Raw genomic sequence first — 21,261 nt, forward strand, 5'->3', positions numbered from 1 at the left:
ACGAGGTCCTTTCCAACTCTTGTTATTCTGATCTTCTGCTTGGCAGCAACCGGGTTGCAGTGAATTATGGGACCGAGAGGGAGGACAGAGGGAACAGTGCCACATGCAGGCATCCCAAATCAACTGACCACTTGTCCCAGGTCCAACCCACACAGGGTCCCCGCCTCCCTCTGTCCTGGCTGACCTTAGAAAGCTTCGTTGGGCTGACAGCCACTGACAACAGCTGTCCTGAGCCCAGAAAAGCACCAGGAGCCTGAGTGAGTGGGAGACATTGCCAGCTTCTCGGTTCCCTGCACTCTTCCTCATTCCCAGGTTTGCTTCTCCTTGAACAAACACACCCTTTGGACACACAACACACTCCTTCCTTGAAGGAGGGTACAGCCGGGTGAGTCTCGGCTGCAAGAACCTTTTCTCTTTTCTTTGGTGTCCTCTGTTTTTGCTTTGCAGGGTCTCGGAGACCAGAGGGAGAAATGGAGTGAACTGTTGCCCTTGCCGGCCCGCCAAAGAATGAAGAGTTGTCATGGGGATCGGCATGAGCAAGGTAGAATCCTAGAGTTTCATGGGAAGGGCCCCCAAGAAGGGGTGGGTGGGTGCAGAATGGCTTGGTTGCAGAAAGGGGGAGGGGTCATTTAAAACAATAAGCAGGAGCTGGAAGGGAAGAGGGGAGGAACAGGAAAGGAACACGACTGTCTTGCATTGTACTCCATCTTTTCTCAATCCATCTTGGTCCATGCATCAGGGCATCAGCGTTGTCTCTTAAAATCAGTAGGCTGGGGACATCTGGGAACTGAAGTCCACCCATCTTAAGGTTTTCCAGCTTGGGAAATACATATGGGTGCCACCATGCAATATCTGAACAAATAAACATGTAGGAACCAGTTGAAGTTTGGCATCTGGTGTTGAAGGTCCTTGAAGAGATAGAAGAAGAAATTGTTTCAGGTTGGGGTTTTTTTTTAAACAAAGTTTTTATTTTTTACAACAAACATATGAACAAAACATAAAACCCTCTTTCAATTATATACATACAGTCTGTCAGTTGGTTACAATCTTTTGTGCTATCCTTTTTTTTTACCATTACTCACATGTTATATAAATTCTCATCTTATCGGTCTAGCTTGTGCTTATATAATATCAATTATTAAACATTCATTTAACTGTATTTCTATCATTTTATATGAGATATTCTAATTTTCATTATGATTTAATCTTATACATTCATCCAATGGTTGGGGTTTTTTTTGTCCCCGCCCCAAAATGTACAGCAGAGCTTAGAAGAAAAAGAAGGAAGCAATCAACTTTTTTTTTTTTTACACAACTATCTGCCTAGCAGAAGGCTTGTTTACAACTTGTGTCCCTAAACAACGGGAAGAGCCATCATTTCACTGAAGTATAATTAAACTTCCTGACCCAGATACAGGGGCAGTCTCAAATTTCTCTCCACTCTGGGTTGAAATGAAGAAGAGAAGGGATCGTTCTCAATCAGCAGGCTGATTTTTCTGCAAGATCCCTTTGACTGTTCGTAATTCCAGGGATGTATCAAGCCAACTCGTTGCGATTTCATTTTATTTATTTGACTTGATTTGTCAATCGCTTACAAGATGATAGGTATAAGTATAAACATGAGTAAGAATGCAGGAAATAGATACAGATAAATGGGGACAATAGGATAGGGATGGTAGGCACGATGGTGCGCTTATGCATGCCCCTTTACAGATCTCTTAGGAATGGGGTGAGGTCAACAGTGGACAGTTTGAGGTTAAAGTTTTTGGGGTTTGAGGATGTAACATCAAAGTCAGGTAGGGCGTTCCAGGCATTGACTCCTCTGTTGCTGAAGTTGTACTTTCTGCAATCAAGTTTGGAGTGGTTTACATTGAGTTTGTATCGGTTGTGTGCTCTTGTATTGTTGCGGTTGAAGCAACAACACCATCAATCAGAATAGAGCTGGAAGGGACCTTGGAGGTCTTCTAGTCCAAGCCCCTGTCCTCAAGCAGGAGACCTTATACAATTTCAGACAGGTTATCCAGTCTCTTCTTAAAAACCTCCAGATATTAAACCACAATTATGCAGATCATGGATTCATGCAATGAGCGACTGATTGAGATTTTCTGATGACCATCTGCTAGGGAGGTGGTGGAGAGGACACTGCCCAACATGTGGCTATGTCTATAGCCTTCCAATTCTGTTGGATTTTATATATTGAAGTACTGTATATGGTACTATGGTGCTGTATATGGTGTTTTTTTTTGTATTACTTGATCGTTTTTTAAATATATATATATAAATGTTTAACTTTCCCCACACTCTACAATTGTTGATCGATAAGATATTTATAATTTCTCTCATGTGTCAGCCGCATCTGCATAACCAACCTATCTTCCTGTCTCTTCTCTCCACCTTGCCTCAATTTAAACCCTCCATCATTTACACATCCGATGAAGGCAGATGCACCTCACAAAAGCTTCCTTCTTGCTTGTTGGGAAAGGTGCCACCATATTGTGTTGGCATTCTCTACATCTGTTTCAGTTTCTCTGAGGCTTTTTCAAAATGGGGTGCCCTGAATGTAAGACCTTTCGTGGGGAGGCCTAACTAGTGTAGGATGGAGTAAAACAGCTGCTTTCCACGAAGTATTACTCCAGAAAGTCTTCTTTTTTAGCTCTGGCATGGGAGACAATGCATTCATGTTCTTTATTGGTGTCTCCTTAGGTGGTGGAGGGCCTTTACCTTGGGAGCATTAGTGGTAAGTTTTTTTTTCTTTCAGTACTTTATTCTTGGAGATGTTGATGATGATTAGTGTTCTGGAATTCTGCTCCTCCCCTCCCTTGATCTAGCCTGGTAAAATAGGCCTGGAATGAACCAGGGTAATAATCCATAGTCACCACCGAGATAACAACAGTTTCAGGAATGTCCATAGGATATGACGAGCAAAATCCAGATGGCAACTGCAGAAGTAAAATTGGAGCCCTATCTCTTTTTATGGGGGCAATAACCCTGAATAGTTGCAAGGCATCTCCTGAAGTTCTTCAGAACTTCCTTAGAGGCCCACTAGGCTCCTCCCACTATAAGTGTTGTGGTTTCTTCTACGAGAACAAAGTCCACATCAAAGGCAATCCATTTGTTCCTTCTGGATCTCAGAAACACTCCATTCTTTGCAGATGCTGAAGACAAAGAGAACCTGATGAAACATGGGATCACCCACATTCTTTCGGTGCACAACAATGCCAAGCCTCTGCTGGAAGTGAGTATAGCAAATCCCTTGTGAGACCTTTTGGCTAGGGGGAGACGATGGTCCTGCAATTGTCAGACTCATAGCTCCATGATGGTTGAAAGACCCTTTCCTTAAGGTTGCCATCCATCTGTCTACTTAGAATAGAATAGAATAGAATAGGATAGGGATAGAATAGAATAGAATAGAAAATAGAATAGAATGAATGAATAGAATAGAATAGAATAGAATTCTTTTTATTGGCCAAGTGTGATTGGACACACAAGGAATTTGTCTTGGTGTAAATACTCTCAGTATACATAAAAGAAAAGATACATTGAAAATGGACGTCATGACTTACTGCAACCGATGGAGGGCAGCAGACCCCCACAAGTCTGAATGAGTCATAATCCGTTCTCCCAAAAGGAATGTAACTCAATGCAATGTTCTTTGGGTTGCCATTCCTTTATTCCTAGGGCTGAGAGAGAGAGGCTGGCCCAAAGAGACCCAGTGTGCTTTTAAGCCTAAAACAGGACTGATTTGATTATGTACCATTCGGTCGTTTTTGATCCCTAGAGACCATAGATCTTCCCCATGACAATCTATCTCTAATTTGATCTTTCAGGGATGGGACTACAGTTCAGTTTTCCTATCTCCTACTCTGTCCCCCTTGTCTGGTTGACCAAGCCTGGTTCACCCTTAACTGATTTGTAGGGTCTAAACTTACCCAGCCCTTTAGGTGAATTCGACCACATCTCCCTTCTGCTGGAGTCAACATGACCATCACCGGTTTGGGGGAAGGCTAGGATCAGAGACTGGTTGCCAATCAGAAAGAACGGGCTTCCAAATTCCTCTCCGTGAACTAGCAGTTGTCTGGTTTGCTGCGTTGCCCTATAAACCACGGTGGGCTTCATCTTATCATCTGGTCCGAAATCCTCACCTTGAAAGAAGGGAAGGTGTGGGTGTGTCTGGGTTAGGTGAAGACGGGTGAAGAATGGCAACGCAAGGAGGATGCTTCACAGATTTAAGCAGGCCGTTGCCCATCCACCAGCCTTACAGCAGGATGGAGGAGGAAGGCAGAAGAGTGGGAGGAAAAAAGAAAAGAAGAGGAACCGGAAACACATGAATGTATTGAGTAATATGGCAATCCCAGAGCACAGAGAAAGAAGTGCCGAGACAAGCTGTGGTTCCCAGGCATTGGGTTTGGCCTAGTGTTCTTCTTCTTCTTCTTCTTCTTCTTCTTCTTCTTCTTCTTCTTCTTCTTCTTCTTCTTCTTCTTCTTCTTCTTCTTCTTCTTCTTCTTCTTCTTCTTCTTCTTCTTCTTCTCCTCCTCCCCCCTCCTCCTCCTCCTCCTCCTCCTCTTCCTGAAGGTGGGTGGCCTGTGAGGGAGAGGATGTTCTAAACCACCGGGATGATTTTGTTGTTGTGCCTAAGTTGCAACATACCCCAAAACTCCTTAGATTTGCAATTCCATGTTTTAAGTCCCATGTGCGTCTCTCTTGCTTTCCTTCTGAAGGGAGGGGACTACTTTACCACCAACATTTTTAGCCCTGCATTGTGTTATCCCGACTTAGCTGTTGCTATTCAGCCTCTCATCTCTTTTCCCCAAACCTCTGAGCTGGAGATGAAATGCTGGATGTGAACTCGGAAACCTCTCTGGGAAAGGCCAGACTGTGTCCTGAAGCTGCGTCCTCTCCTGAGGCAGCTATTCATCCCTGCTGTGGGTCTTCTTTTACGATCCCCAGGCTTTCCTTCTGGACTGGGAAGCCAATGAGGAGGATTAAACCTGGCTAGGTTGTGATGGAAGTGTCAGAGATGTAGGGCAGCCTGGAAGAAAACAATGGCAAACCATTTATGTTCTGTTGTGAAGAAGCCATCATGGATGTGTTTATGGAACCTGCAGGTGCCAGGCTCCATTTGGAAGAGATTTTATCTCTCTGTACTTCCTCTCTTGCTCCATTTTTTCCATTGTTTGGTTCCTGTCCTGAACTAAGTGAAGAAAATACAAAATTTATCTGAGGACATTTTAGTGCTCCTTACCTCTCTCAAGTCCCGTATTTGCCTGGAGTGATAGTTATGAAATGGCTCAAAGTTGGTGACCAAAGCATGTGGAATCCATTCCCCACTTTCCAGTTGGGTGTCTTCACCACAACCAAGTAGGCCCTTGTTTGCATATTGCATGATCCATAGTTGGCTAGATTTATGTAGCGCCCTGAGCAGTTAGGCCAGCCAAGTTATTAAGCAACTGATACACAACCACGTTTTTGGCTTACAGCATTGTGAGAGTTAAGTTAACCCATGTCCAGGTCTTCCTTCCCACGGTGGAAGCACATTGGGATAGGCCGGATGCTCTCCCTTTACCCAACCTACTCTTCAGGACTGTTATGCTATGACAAAAATGGGACACAGAGCCTCCAGTTCTTAGAGGAAATCCAAGAGATATATTTGATAACTAATAAATAAATTGACCCAGATGTAGGATCTCAGTTTTTCCCAACCCAGCTGCATTGGCCTGTAGCTTGACTCAGATGGTATAGGTTCTGCTTGAGCAGTGGGCTGGATTAGAAGATCTCCAAGATCCCTTCCAGCTCCATTCTCCTCTTCTAAGAAAGCTCCTCTCTTCTTCAGCAAAAGGTGTGTAGCTGTGGTTATATAACACACTAACCCAGGTCAGGCAAAAACCCTAGTAGCCACCTTGGTACAAAAGAATCAAGCATGCTCAGAGTTCACCATGCCCAGGTCCTTTTCCTGGTTGATAACATGCTGTGGGAACCTAGCTTGTGGTTTGGTGAGCTGGAGGTTCAATATGCAAACTCAGAAAATGAGCTAATTCGGTCCGAGAGTCGTTAACACCCCCGCCCTGTGGGCAAATTTCAGAAGAGCGGTGGCTTCCTTGGAGTTGTAACTACAGGTAGCTTTCTATTCCCAAGAACAACAGAGCCCCAAATGTCCATTCCTAAGCAAGACGGTTATGAAACGAATTGTGCCCCCATTTTACAAACTTTTTTAGCCACAGTTAGTAAGCGAATCACTGAAGTCGTTTAGCGAATAGCGCCATTGTTAAGCAACTCTAGTTTCCTCCGTTGACTTTGCTTGTTAGAGCCAACTGGGAAGGTTGCAAATGGGGGTCATGTGACCCCCTGGACACAGCAATTATCACAAATACCTGCCCCCTACCGGCCCAAATTTTGATCACGTGAGCAGGGTACGCTTCAATGGTTGTTAAGGGTGAAAAACAGTCCAAAGCTCATTTTTTGAGGGTCATTGCAACCCTAAACGATGATTGTAAGCTGTATCATCCAGAGGGTGCAGTGAAATATTTTTTGTACAAGTAAAACCCAACAAAGAGAAGATATCGGGGGTACCTTTTCTCCCCTTTTCTCCCCTTCCCCACAACCTTGATTCCCACAGATCCTTGTTGTGGTTTGCCAGCAGCCAGTGCAGATGGCAGTAGAATTGGACAGTGAGGAAGAACAGGGACCACTCCGGGAATCTGGGCGGGACTTGGATGAGGGTCCTGCATCCGATACGGAGATGGAGCCAAGGCCATCTGGGAGTTGTGTGCTGACTCCAGAGCCTCCAGAATCTGGCAGCAGCAAGGCAGAGGAACAAGGGGAGCTTGTTCCCAGTGCGCGTGTGCACAGAACTGCCAGAAGGCCAGAGCAGCTAAGACAAAAGGGGTGACTCGGGAGTAAAGCTTGGAGGTGATTGCCCCTTCCATAAGGTATAAAGGAGGTGCAAAGGTAGGGAAACCTTTGCAGGAAGCAAAGTCGTTTGCTCTGTTTGGATTAATCCTTGAAGCTCTGTGTGGACTTTGTACTCCGTTTGGCTTTTTACAATTCACTTGGTACTTTAGTTGCTGGCAGCAATTCAAAGGAGAGAAAGGTGAGTGCTTATCTCGAGGAACTATTTGGGACTCATTACAGGCTGGGAATGAACACAATTCCCAGCATTGAAATAAAACAAGAGTTGTTTGGACTAAGTTTGTGTCTCAGGAAGCATCCTTTTGTCCTGAGACTCTGCCTCCAAAATGAAAATTATATTTAGGAGCACCAAATCGTCAAGGACTTCAGTAACGATGGTCATTTGGATGGACCTTTTTTTCTTTCAGTTCAAGAACAGCAAGGGACCAAAAGAAAACAGGATGGAAATAGAGTCAGAACTAGGGAACATAACCCTCCTGGTCTCTTTTTGAAGCTTTCTCTTTCTCTCCTCATTCAGGCAAGGCAGCTAGAATTTCTGAATGGATTGCTGGCAATACTTAACAACAACAACAAAAAATACACTGAGATCACATCAAATGTGGGTGGCTCCCCCAGAATGTATCAATGCTTTTGAGTCAAAACTGTCCTAGAATTGCAGCAGGAGGTTTGGTTGAGTACCACAACAATCATGGCACTTCCTCATTTAAATTGATAAAGCCTCTTCCTGTCGATGTTTATCTGAATCACGGATAGAGCTCCATAAACTTTCTCTTTTTTTAACAAAAATTTCAGGGCATGACCTACCTCTGCATTTCAGCTTCGGACTCCTCCAATCAAAACTTGTAAGTACTTTCAAAATTGTTCCATGTGCTGTGAGGGTAATGGGGGGTAAAACTACCGTCTCAGAAATAATCGCTTTTTGAGCGGAGAAAGCAAGACAGAACAGTGAGACGGTCTTGATAGCCTTATTTTCACAACACAGAACACACAGTCTTAACAGATTAACAGAGTTGGAAGGGACCTTCTAGGTCATCTAGTCCAACCCCCCACCCAATCAGGAGACCCTATACCATTTCTGACAAATGGTAGTCCAGTCTCTTCTTGAAAGTCTCAAGTGATGAAGCTCCCATGATGTCTGAAGGCAACTTCTGTTCCATGGATTGATTGTTCTCACTGTCAGAAGATTTCTCCTTATTTCCAGGTTGAATCTCTCCATCCATTATTCCTTGTCTGGCCTTCAGGTGCTTTAGAAAATAGCTTCCACTCTGTGGCAGCCCCTCAAATACTGGAAGACTGCTCTCATGTCTCCCCTGGTCCTTCCCTTCACTAGACTAGCCATGCCCAGTTCCTGTAACCATTCTTCAATCCCCAATCATCCTGGTTGCTCTTCTCTGCACTTTTTCTAGAGTCTCAACATCTTTTTTATAGTGTGTTGACCAAAACTGGATGCTGTACTCTAGGTGTGGCCTTACCAAGTCTTTATAGAGTGGTATTAGTTCTGTTCTCATCCTTCCATTTCTTTGATTTTTTTTAAAATGCACTTCTGAGTGTCATGTATGTCTGTGTTTATTTCTCTTCTGTCATTTCTCATCATAGGCTAAATAACAATAATTTATTTGATGATGAATCAAAGCTGTTACCTCTTGCCCAAAGCAATACATTTCCAAGTGTTTCATTTTACTTGTGAACATCCTTCAAGAAAAGTGCAGGCTACTTGTACAAACAAGGGAAATTAAGTTGGATTTTGAGAAAAGCCAAATGCACAATTCTAGAACAGGTGCTACCTGGCTTAAACTTAGCAACTACAAGAGGGATTTTGAAGTCCTAGTGGACAATATGAGCATAAATATGAGCCAGCAGTGTGCTGTGGCTGCCAAAAAAGCCAATGCAATCTTAGGTTGCATTAACAGAGGGATAGAAGCAAGATCATGTGAAGTGTTAGTACCACTTTATAAGGCTTTAGTAAGATCACACCTGGAATCCTGCATCCAGTTTTGGTCACCATGATACAAAAAAGTTGTTGATGCTCTAGAAAGAGTGCAGAGAAGAGCAAAAAAGATAATTAGGAGACTGGAGGCTAAAACACATGAAGAACGGTTGCAGGAATTGGGTATATCTAGTTTAATGAAAAGAAGGATTAAGGGCGACATGATAGCAATGTTCCAATATTTGAGGGGCTGCCAAAAAGAAGAGGGAGTCAAGCTATTCTCCAAACACCTGAGGACAGGACAAGAAGCAATGGGTGGAAACTAATCAAGGAGAGAAGCAACCTAGAACGAAGGAGGAATTTCCTGACAATTAACCAGTGGAACAACTTGCCTCCATAAGTTGTCGGTGCTGAAAAACAGTGGAAGTTTTAAAGAAGAGATTGGACAATCGGTTGTCTGAAATGGTGTAGGGTTTCCTGCTTGAGCAGGTGGTTGGACTAGAAGACCTCCAAGGTCCCTTCCAATTCTGTTATACTTCTAGAAAAAAAAAGTATGGTGTGATTGACCAGATGAGATCCTGGAATAAAAAGATGTGGTGGCATTGATAGGAAAATGGGTGAAATATTCAGGCGATGGACAAGCTATGCTGATCCCTGCCTTCTGAACCGATGGGTGGGCAGAACGTTTGAAAAATGCACAAGGTTGTGGCTTCAACCCATACAGGTTTGCAGACAGAAAAATGAACTAACTTAATTACACGAAATCAGCAGATCACCGAAACAGTTCTTGAACCTCTGAGTTCTCCACACTTACATACATCTTGTGTTCCTTTTATGAATGTGTGGCTACTAGTTAATAACCATGTGTTAAATTTATGTGCTGCCCTAGCGGAGCATTGGTTTTTTTTTGCTTTGAAAAGTTATTGCCGGCATCTTTTGATTTCCTTTTTTCCATTTTGAATTCCTCTCCCCACCCCATTTTTGAATGTCGAATTCGACATCTTTCGAACGTTTGAAGCCAAAGATGGAAGTGTTTTTGCAAGCATCTTCTCCTCTGAGCTAAATATTCCCTCTGAAAAGATTTTTGGTGAGAATGTCCTTCTTCAGCAGAATTGGGTGGTTATTCACTCCTCCCCTCTTCCCTCCATCTTTTTTTTGTGCAATCGCAACATGCCTCCCGGCAGTGGGCCGAAAGAAGGAAACTCTGTTCTGGAGTGCTTATTTTTTGCACTCTGTTTTGGAGTCCAGATTTCGCAATCTCCAATGAACTTTGAAAGGGTTTTCCAAGAAGCTAGTTGAGAACGAGGTGGCATGGATTGACCCTTCTGCCACAAATTAATGGCAGCATTTGGGAGCCCTCTTCTGCTCCAAAAATAAGGGGTGGTGGTGAGAGGAGGAGGATGGCTCCTGGAAGGATCTTAATCCCAGAACATCACCCCAAATCCTGGGTTGTCGTGAGGAACAGCAATAGTGTATTGAATTTTCTTTCTTGAATTCTGACTTGCTCGTCAAGAGAACCGTTTAGTTAAGAGTCACAAAGGAAGTGATGTTTTTTTCCTCTCTCCAATCCAGAATACAACATTTTAAAGAGTGCATCAGGTTTATTCATGAATGTAGACTGCATGGTGGAGGCTGTCTCATTCACTGGTATGTAGTCCTGCCTTTTTTTTGTTGTTGTTGTTATTTTCCCAGAAAAACCTGGGAAACTCTAGGAATTTAAATATCTGCAAATAGACATACCTTTAAATCTTGTGGTTTTACTAAGAAGCATTGTAGCGGTGGCGATGGTGAAATGTGGCAGGGGAATTTTAGGAGGTGACCAAGTCCACAACTGCTAGCTGGGGAATTCTGGGAGTTGAAGTCCACAAATCTTAAAGTTGCCAAGTTTGAAAACCCTGATCTAGTTGTGCTGTTTGTGAAATATTGCATTCCCTGATCAGCCCCCAAAAGTCCACCAGTGCACATCCATAGACGAAGATGGACTTGAACCCAAGTCTTCTCAAGCCTCACCAGACACCTTAACCATTTCACCTCACTGGCTCCCATCTTGTGTCTTGCTTAGTTAGCTGAATCCAGTTAATTTTGGCTCGTTAAACAAGCCATGATTATAAAACAATCTAATGTGAGGATGGGCAATTACAAGTTGGCCATTTTTGTTTGTCTTGAGTGAAAAACTCTTGCAAATCCTGAGTCTGTTGTGAATATTTTCCATGTCTGAGGAAACTGAAGACCGTTGTTTCTTCCTTCTGTCAACACAGCTTAGCTGGAGTTTCTCGCAGCACCACGATTTTGGTGGCTTACCTGATGACGGTAACCCACCTTGGCTGGAGAGAATGTTTGGCTGCTGCCAAAGTTGTCCGTTCCTACGTGAGCCCCAACTTTGGCTTCCAGAAACAGCTTCAGGAGTACGAAGCTACGTTACTGCAGGAGGTATGGCACGCCAAGGGCACCTTGTTTGACCCTGGAGTCCTTATGGGCAAATCTTTGTGCGCTTGTGTCCTTCTCTGTAGCCATTAATTTGCTTTTATTAATGACTTGTTTTATTATTATTACTTATTTATTTATCACATTTATATAGCTGCCTGTCTCACCAAAGGGGACTAAGTTAATGCTTAGGAAGTCTTTGGGGAAACAGATGGGTAAGGCAAGAACGTGAATTGGTACGACAGGCAAGAAAAGATGAGTGCACTGAGTCATGAGCTCTATGTAACGCCATGATCTTGTACTGCACATGTGTGATGTGCCTTCCTTGCATGTTTGTAACCAGGGGTTTGTAAGGGCTGGGTGAGAGAGCCAAGGGGACCTCATCATACAAGCTTTGGTCCCCTCTTTGTATGGGTCGCCTTGGTCCTCTCATCCCAGAGAGAATTTCCCAGCGCTGCTTCCTCCGTTGTTCCTATCAAAACACGGAACTCAGCAGGAACCTCGTAGGCTAACATGGAATTTTTGATTGCAAAGTGCAGCCAACGCCACATCCATTTCAATGTACATCGTGTGTGCAACGCAGGTAAAAAAATCATTCCATGGCATAGTTTGAGTTGTCATCTTGACTTTCTTTCTTTTTGACCCTCCTACCCAGATCCCCATAACTCAAAATCTTGAATATCTAACCACGCCAGGAGTGAAACTCTGCTTTCTCCCAGGCCAAGTGAATTTACTCTGGCCTCACTTCCTTTTTCCCCCAACCACCGAAATCAGGACCTTCTGAGAAAAATAGTCTGCTTGAAGTGGGATGAGACCAAGTGGGAACAGGAGCTGAGAGTCACAGTGCAGAGAAGAAGAAAAAAAAACTTCAGAGAAAACAAACAACGGTTGCAGAAGTACCGAGCTTGGGATTCCCCCCCCTCCCAAACAGCTCAAATGTCCTTCCCCCAAGAAATGCAGTATGTGTGGAAGCTGGTCTGTGGCACCAGAGGGCAGAATGTTGAGGCTGGGATCACCACTCATCCAGCCTACCAACATGTAATTTTCTGCCTTTGAAAAGAAGCATTGGGTGTGGGAATAGATGCCTGTTTTCAGGCTGTAACTGAGAGCACCAGACATTCAACGAAAGGAAGGCACATCCTTCTTTTTGGTCCCTCATCTTTTCCATCTGGCAGGTGTAGCCTCAAAACCAAATATTTGCTGAATTTTTGAATATTTGAGCCAGGGTTTCTCAGTGCTACAGCGCATCCTTGCTAAGTACTAAATCAAAGGTGTCCAACCTTGGCCACTTTAAGACCTGTGGACTGGCTGGGGAATTTGGGGAGTTGAAGTCTTTTGGGTCTTAAAGTGGCCAAGGTTGAAGAGCCCTGTACTAAATGGTTGTTGTTTTTTAAAAACAAAATTCAGGTAATGCTATTCCATGGATGAATAATCTTTTCATTAAAATCTGTTAGTCCGATAGAACTCCACCAGGCTGCTGATTTTTGATAATGAGTAGAAGGGTGAGTGGACAGTGATTTAATATCTTCACAGAAAAGGAGAAGGCTGGAGCTCCTGATATATCGTGGTACCAAAGTAGAACTGCTCCTTTTAGAGGCAGTCTACCTCTGAATAACTGTTGACTTCTTCCCATGCCTTGTTGAAAGGGCTTCCTGGAAGACACTGATCAGTAAGATCATGAGCTCCAGGTTGACCTTTAGAGTCACAACCACAAGGCTGACTTGGGGCTGTTCCACTCCTCCTGACTCTGAAACTGAACGAGATACCACTTTCTCTTTCACATTGAGTCTCTGAAATGAATTTACACTTCAGCTTCGCCCTTTTCCAGGTAGCTAATTCGTGCAGGATGGGCTGCGGATCCAAGTCTTGATAATCACGTGGTCAAAAAGCCAAGCCAGATGTAAAACCAAATGCACTTTGATGATTGACATCTTGAATTTTTGACCACATCCTGCAGTAGTGGGTGACATATACCCTGAGTTTTCATTTCTCGAGGTTCTCTGATTTCTGATGCTTAATCCGCCCCACCCCCTGAAACCCAAAGCATTAGAGCCTCCCCTAAATGTCTACTTAGAGAGAGTAGGAGAGAGAGTGGCATAAGTGGAGGTGGGGTTAAAAGAGGAAGCAGCCTAGAATCCCTGCGTAATCACAAGCGAACTAAATTCAGTTCCCTGACCCTCATCTAACTCCCTAGGAAGTCCTTACCGCTACTTGAGAGGGTTCCTGTGTAGAGGCTGTTTTGTAATAAATCAGTTTAATTGGACTTTGATAGGGGGGGCTGATCTTTTGTACCTGGCAGGAAGTTAGTGAAAATATTTCTCATTCTTCTATCTAGCATACTATCTTTTCCTTCATTATGGGCACTTAAAAAAAAAAAGACACCTTTCGGCTATTCCTAGAATAGCTAAAACATTCATTCATTCATTATGCATAAGGTGAAAAAAAGTTTTCTTTTGGAAATCCCGAATGAGCATTGTTGCAAATCATAAGATTTCTTAAAATAGACAGACAGGCAGGTAGACAGACAGACAGGCAGGCAGGCAGGCAGGCAGAGATTAACAGATAGACAAGGATCAATGGATGGATGGATGGAAAGATAAGATAGATAATGGTGGAGGACTGGGGCTAGGTAAATAGATGATAGATAGGTAGGTAGACAGGTAGATGCTGGAGGGATGTGGAATAGAGGGATAGATAGATAGGGAAGGAAGGATGGGGAGAGAGAGAGATTGAGATTTTTTTGAGGGGGTGTTTATATGTTTTTATGGGTGTGCTTTTTCCGCTAACACTGGTTTGCAAAGAAAGCCAAATTTTGTGTTACGTTGTCTGATCAGCAACAGTTCGGAGCAGCTCCTCAAAAAACGTCTAGCAAATTATGCGCTTGCAGATCTGAAGCCGAACAAGATTGTGTAAGCAGAATGTGAACAGTGGGAAAGGGAAATGAAAAAAAAACAACAAAAACAAACCACTTTCCTTTTTTTCTTTTCTTTTTGGAAGTCCAATTTTTATGCTGGCCCCGGGTAAAAGTGGAGTTCAGAGGCTTTGAGAATCTTTAATTAATGAAGCACCCAGATGAGGCTTGATTGGAACGGCATGGTAGTATTAGAAAAACCAAGTGAGCTTCGGATCTTCTTCATAGTGCCCAGAATGGGTAGTGAAGTGCCACGTGTTTTCCTGTTTCAAAACAATTTGTGGCTGGTTTCAGGCGGGGGTGGGGTGAGGGGGGGTAGGGGCTCAGTGACCCGAAGAGGAGGTATGTCAGGAGAGACAAAAATGTTAAAAAAATTCCCACTGGAAGTCCCCCAAAACTAGCCAGAGCCCACTGGTGGAAATTAATGATCAGGGGACCTTAAAGGCTGCTATGAATGGAATTCACAGCCAGCTCTGATTGGTGCTGGTGAAACTCCTCTTTCTCTCTCTCTATCGTTGACGTTTTGATGCTTTACTCATGCCCTCCTCGCGTGGCTTTGTGAAAGTGACAAGGGTATTTTGCTACTCTCTGGGTTCAAATTAAGACTCGCCAAAGGCTGTTCCAGAGGGGTGGAAATTTGGTGACGATGCTGAAACTGCATTGGGCTTCTGAGACTGCATGTTATTATTATTATTATTTTTTAACTAGGGAGCAGTTGAGTAAAGTTGTTTTATTCAAGAAGAGCAACTAAGATGATCAGGGGTCTGGAGGCTAAACCGTACATTGAGAGAATGCAGGAATTAGGTTGTGTCTAGTCCAGTGGTCGCTGGTGGTCTGTGAGAAAATTTTGGGGGTCTGCAGAAAAATGTCACCCCCAAAGCACCCCCCCCCCAAACGACTAATCCAGGGTGCATGGGAACACAAGGCTGCGCTGCCCACATGGCCTGCAGGAACACAAGGCTTGCATCACTTGCATTGCGCACAACACGAGGTAGTGAGGGGAGGGGGGAAAGGGTGGAGGGGAGAACTTGCCCTACTCTCCCCATGTGCCTGGTCTGGCCACCAGGCTGCTTCTTTCTGCTTCTTTCTTCTTCTGCTTTTGGCTGCACGCAAGGAAAGCAGCAAAAAATCTTTCTTTCTCTACCCCAAACTACGCCAGAAATGAGTCTTTGGGACCCTGCAAGGCCTCCTGCTCCAAGAGGCTGCGTGTGCGACAAATCTCACAAAGACTCATTTCTGGTGGAAATTGGAGGAGAGAAAGAAAGACTTCTGCTGCTTTCCTTGCATGAAGCCAAAAGTCTCTCTCCCCCTGAGAACGGAGCTGGAGACAGTATCCTGTGATCCCAAATAAAGAAAAATTGATCGGTAGGAAAACAGTGGGGAATTTTCCTGCAGACTTTTTGGGGGATTTTCCCTCTGGTCCGCGGGATTTAAAATGATGAGTTTGGTGGTCGCTGAGGTCCAAAAAGTTGGCGACCCCTGGTCTAGTCTAATGAAGAGAGGGTTTAGGGGGTGACATGATAAGAGAGGAGGGGGGGTGTCACCCTGTTTTCCAAAGCCCCAAGGACAGGAAGTAATAGGTTGGAAGACCATTAAAGAGAGACCCAACTTAAAACTAGGGAGAAATTTCCAGATAGTGAGAACAAACAGTGGAACAGTTTGCCTCTGGAATTATGGGTGCTCCATCACTGGAAGTTATCAAGGAAAGTTTGGAGAGCCATGTGTCTTGAATGGTACAGGGTCTCCTAATTGAGCAGGAAGTTGAATTAGAAGACCTCCAAGGTTGCTTCCAGCCCTATTATTCTGTGCTCTATGTTCTACTTCCAGCTTAACTCTGGCTTAGGAGGACTAATAGAAGTTTAGTTCTGGAAGGAAGTGATTGTGTTGCAGGTCCATGGAAGTCCATGGACCATGGAGATAGAAGATCCCTGACATAGACAGTGTATATGTCTGGGTGGGGTGCATGGGTCTTAGGCAGGGGTGGGATTCTACCAGTTCGCACTTATTCGCTAGAATAAGTTAACATTCTAAGCAGTTCGGAGAACCGGTTGTTGGAAGAAATTACAGGGCTAATCCTGTAAGGAAGGCAGGAAGGAAACATTTCTGTTGCTTACAGAAACTGCCTCTCCATTAACCCTTATTACATTCTTGGCAGGACTAGACTTCCTGTCTTAGGAATTCTCTGGAGTTTTTTCCCCCCTCCTTTGCTGGTACTTTGCTTGTGTGGAGTGACCATTCGAAGTTACAATGGCACTGAAAAAAGTGACTTATGCCCATTTTTCACACTTACGACTGTTGCAGCATCCCCACAGTCACGAAAGGTCAGGCAAGGAGATGCATGCCTTGATGTGAGTGATATTGAGTTGGCCACGCCCAGCCAATAACAGGACCACCAAGCCACGCCCACCAACTAAGCCACGCCCACAGAACCGGTTGTTAAAAAGTTTGAATCCCACCCCTGGTCTTAGGTGACCCCTATCTGTCCTCTAAAGACAACATTTTCTCCTTGAGTTGACTATAGCCTGTTCACTGACCTTTCACTCTACGTACTCTCTGTACCTTGGCCCAACCTTCTCAGTTATGAGCTCCTCTGGTATTTTGTCTTGGCAGTACCGAACCTGGGTCCAGATGGAATATGGCAAGAACCCCCTCCCTGACCAAGAGGAGCTACAGCGGTTGCTCTCCCCCAGAGAAGAGAAAGTAAATGAGCCACCAATAGAACTCGGAGAAACCAAGTGGAACGGTACTGCTCCAGGCCCTGCCAACCACCAGCCACACACCAGATATGGTGACAGCAGCACCAGCGGCCACCACCAAGGAACTAACCGATAACTAGAGGAGCATTTGGAAAGAAGCTTTTTAGCTTCTACTTTTGATCAATATGAAGAGGTTGTTGCAGGTCCTTCCTTTCTGGTCCTTCTTTGAATGTGTTCAGACTCCTTGTGGGTTGGGCTGCAACAGTGGACTTCTCCAGAGGTCAACTTAAGTGCCTTTTGCTGTCCACTTGGAGGCTGTCCATGACAAGAAGGAAAAATGGGGTCATTTAACAGTTTCAAGGAGGAGGGTATGCAATTATCCCAAGTGTCTTGCTGGCTGAGAAGAGGCCAAGTATCTCGGAAATTCTTGAGGAATGTTCTCAAAAGTGACATGGAGAACACTTTATTTGAATTGTTGTTCTTGTTAGTTGCGAAGTCGTGTCTGACCCATTGCGACCCCATGGACAATGTTCCTCCAGACCTTCCTGTCTTGTTCCATCACCCGGAGTCCATTTAAGTTCATGCCGCCTGCTTCAGTGACTTCATCCAGCCTCCTCCTTCTCTGCCATCCACCTTCTTCTTCTATTGCCCTCCATCGTTCCCAGCATTAGGCGCTTCTCCAGCGAGTCCTTCCTTCTCATTAGGTGGCCAAAGTCTTTGAGTTTCATCTTCGGGATCTGGCCTTCTAAAGAGCAGTCAGGATTGATCTCCTCTAGGACTGACCAGTTTGATGGCCTTGCAGTCCAAGGGACTCACAGGAGTCTTCTCCAGCACCAGAGTTCAAAGGCCTCCATTCTTTGGTGCTCAGCCTTCCTTAAGATTTGAATAGGAGTGATGAACATAGTTAACAGGAGCATCTATCTTGGGAAACAGATAACTTTTTAAAATTAGCAATAATCCTTAGAATTGGGAGTGATTTCAGCTTCTGAGAAACAGATTTTATTAGGTTTGCTTCAACTATAATTTGAATTAGTGCCCCAAATTAGATGCACTGTGATGGGAACATTATTAAGATAAGTCACCAATAAACTTAAATAATATAAATCAATATGATGTTTACATGAACAATAATAATACCCAAGCCTGGAATTCTCTACTAACTATCTAGGGATCTATCATGTTATCGGATTGCCCTAAGTTTCCTTCGTGATACTGCTTAAAGGGATTTTCACACACACACATGTTCAAAAGAAGCCCGTACGCTAATCTTGTTCTTCAACCTTCACACAACCACCATCAGATCCCACAAATAGTTAACTAGGAAAGGGAGCCCCATTTTGCCATTAATACTGGGGATCTGTGGGCAAGATTATTGAACAGAAGCTCCACCCTTTCAATTTAGTTCGTTAACATCGTGATCCATTTTGGATGAGGTGGCTATTCTTGTTGAAGCCTTGTGTTCCCGCGGGCCACGTGGGCAGCGCAGCCTTGTGTTGCTGTGCAGCCTTAATTGCTTTGGGGGTGTGTGCTTTAGGGGTGACATTTCTCTGCAGACCACCAAAATTTTCTCACAGACCACCAGTAGTCCCTGGCCCACTGGTTGGCGACCACTGGCTTAGACTTATATACCGCTTCACGGTGCTTCACAGCCCTCTCTAAGCGGTTTACAGAGTCAACCTCTTGCCCCCAACAATCTGGGTCCTCCTTTTACTGACCTCGGAAGGAGGGAAGGCTGAGTCAACCTTGAGCAGTGAGCTAGTCGTGTGTGCAAGAACTGCCTTCCCCAACCCCCAAGCCAAATTCCTTGCCTCCTTTGCTTAGCTCCTGGTCTGCAGCCTCAATGGAGAAGCAACTGCAGTTTTGGCTGTGGGTCAAAATGGCTTATGGGGGAAGTTCAGAAGCAGCCCAGACAGCTTGTCTGCAAGTGGCACCGGAAGCTCACATGGGAACTCAGCTCGGAAAGAGAAAAGAAGCTGCCACTGGTAGGAACAGGAAATCATCGTAGATATATGATAAGCAGAGATTACTTTTACTACCATGCTACCAACAGATCGAAGCTGCTACGGCAGGATACGTCACTGAAGTGAGAGCATTTGATTCCTAGATCCCAGCCGGAAAGATCTCCCACCAGTTGCTGTCTCACAGGGTGCACAATCCGAGTTTCTGGGAGAAAAGGGCCTGGGTAGGGAAATCGGAGGTGAGAATCTTATAGGGACAATATCTTGGGTTGGTTCCCCTCATCAAGGTTCAAAAAACAAATCTCAAAGTTTACTTTTTATCCAAGAAGGTAGATGAACAAGGTCTCTGGATGTCCCCAAAGTGCTGTTTTTTCAAAAATCAACTGGACTTTCTTTGTTCTTCCATGAAGACATATCTCATCCAAGAAGCTTCTTCAGTTCTGACTGAAAAAGCTTCTTGGATGAGAAGTGAAACGTCTTTGTGGGAAAACCATAGGGCTGTAGCCCCGTCCCTTTTCAACTCCTAGTAGCAACTCAGTTTGCTCCAACTATACTCCAGCTCCGTTTCTAAAGTCATTTGCTAAGAGGTGAGCAATGTTGAACCGGATAAATGTTTTGAAGTCTTTTGTACCAGACTGTCGAGATATGAACAATCATTAGCCATCCTTTGGGTTTCCAGGAATTTAGGAGGAAGAGGAGATAACTATGAATTGTGAATTTCCAAGAAACAAAGGAGCAGATATTTTGACCCAAGCCTTGATGACTTGTGAGAACCTTACTTCCCTTTTCAAGATTTGTCTGTTGCAAAGATTGAGCAGATTCCAAAGGAGAATATTTGTAGTTCAGGGTTGAGATTACCCAAAGTAGGTAACATCATCAGTGGTAGTGTTGATGTTACCTAGTTTGGGTAATGAAACATCTGCAAGAAAATAACCAAGAGTACCAAAGATGTCTTCCTCCTCCCTCCTCCTCCTCCTCCTCCTCCTCCTCCTCCTCCTCCTCCTCCTCCTCCTCCTCCTCCTCCTCCTCCTCCTCCTCCTCCTCCTCCTCCTCCTCCTCCTCCTCCTCCTCCTCCTCCTCACATACCCCACTCCCTTCTAGCCCTAAGGAAGTTCCCGTGTTGGGTAATGAAATGTCTTTAAGAAAACAGCCGAGCTCGGAGAGCACCAAGAACCCTCACTTGAGCAGATTTGACTGCCAGGGGGTCATGTCCCCCCTCCTCACTTGCAAACAGAAGTCCAAGGCTGAAATGGAACCAGACAAGGAGGCTAAACCTGGTTGATCAAACACGCAGATGATGGTGAGAGATATCCCGCCTTCCATGTCCCTGGGAAGGAGAATAATATTTCGAGGCAGTTGATCCTTAGATTTGATCGACGCCAGACACTGTACATTCCTTGGCCAGCCTTTGCAAACATCCTTGGAGAAGTTTGACATTCATGACTAAACTTTATTGATTTATTAAAATAATAAGGTTGTCCAGAAATGCATGGACTGTAGTCTGCCCATAGAGGAAAAATAAATACATCAAATGAGGAAAACGTGTTGGGCTACCAACTTTTCTTATCAACTGGCCAAATAGTTCTGTAAGCTTTGTAGTATAACCTTAGGTGAGGAAGGAAGAAATGCAGTTTTAAAGAAAGTCCCCAGGAATGAGGGAAACCTGCCTCCAATTTTGTCCTCTAATGGTGTTTCTCACAATTTTTAATAGATGTTCAGCTGCTGGGCAATTGTGCCCTCATGATTCTCACCCTCCTTGTGGTGGCATCCTTAGAAATTGACACAATTGCCACCCTTCCTGCGTCCACCGCTGAGTTTCCACCCATACCACCTTTTTTTTTCTCACGCTTTGGACGTTTCCCCCACCTCTTTGAGAGTCTCTTTCTTGCCTCTCTACCATTTATTCATTAAGAAAAGAAATAAAAAGCAAACCAATAAGGTGGGAACGCGAAAAGAAAGAAAGGATTAAAAGGAAGGAAAGAAAAAGGAAGAAAAAAGAAAGGAAAGAAGGAAGAAAAAGATAGGAAGGCAGAAAAAAAAAGAAAAGGAGGAAGGATGTATGGGAGGGAGGGAGGGAGGAAGGGAGGGAGGGATGGGAGAAAGAGAGGTGAAAAGTAGGAAGGAAAAAAGGAAGGAAGGGAAGGAAAGGAAAGATTTCCGACAAGGAGAAGCAGATACTCCTGGCCAACCACCCAACTCCTCCGCCTCCGCCTCGTGGGCGCCCAAGCGTTCCCTGGAAGCCCCGAGCGGGCAAGTTCAGCGCCCCGGGCACGGCCGGGCAAGACATCCCACCTGGCTGCAGCGAGTGACGCGCCCGCCGGCTGATTTCTCTGAAACGGGCGCAGTGGCAAGAATGCTTCCCTTTCCCATTGGCCAGCCTGCCTCCCGCTCTAGCTTGCCATTGGCTGAACGGCCTTTGTGGCCGACCCCCCTCCGCTC

General features: G+C 44.6%; 1 protein-coding gene across 4 annotated transcripts; it reads left to right on the plus strand.

Annotated features, from left to right (window-relative positions):
* The first annotated feature begins 207 nt into the window (after positions 1–207).
* LOC113427227 (dual specificity protein phosphatase 22-B-like) lies at positions 208–17,968 on the plus strand. Of its 4 annotated transcripts, none has more exons than XM_026689696.2 (8): positions 208–312; positions 448–541; positions 2,704–2,737; positions 3,153–3,235; positions 7,699–7,748; positions 10,406–10,480; positions 11,092–11,263; positions 16,779–17,968. In XM_026689696.2, exons 2-8 carry the CDS (start codon positions 521–523, stop codon positions 16,998–17,000), a joined length of 657 nt encoding a protein of 218 aa, XP_026545481.1. In that variant the 5' UTR covers positions 208–312; positions 448–520; the 3' UTR covers positions 17,001–17,968. The 4 variants fall into 4 exon arrangements, with proteins under 4 accessions (XP_026545481.1, XP_087827537.1, XP_087827535.1 ...); XM_087971411.1 differs by having other exon boundaries at positions 256–312; positions 3,085–3,235; XM_087971409.1 differs by having other exon boundaries at positions 262–541.
* The last annotated feature ends 3,293 nt before the right edge of the window (positions 17,969–21,261 follow it).

This window comes from Notechis scutatus, chromosome 9 (assembly GCF_049901735.1).
Source record: "Notechis scutatus isolate UNSWTSFEM ecotype Mainland chromosome 9, rNotScu1.2, whole genome shotgun sequence".
Lineage (NCBI taxonomy): Eukaryota > Metazoa > Chordata > Lepidosauria > Squamata > Elapidae > Notechis > Notechis scutatus.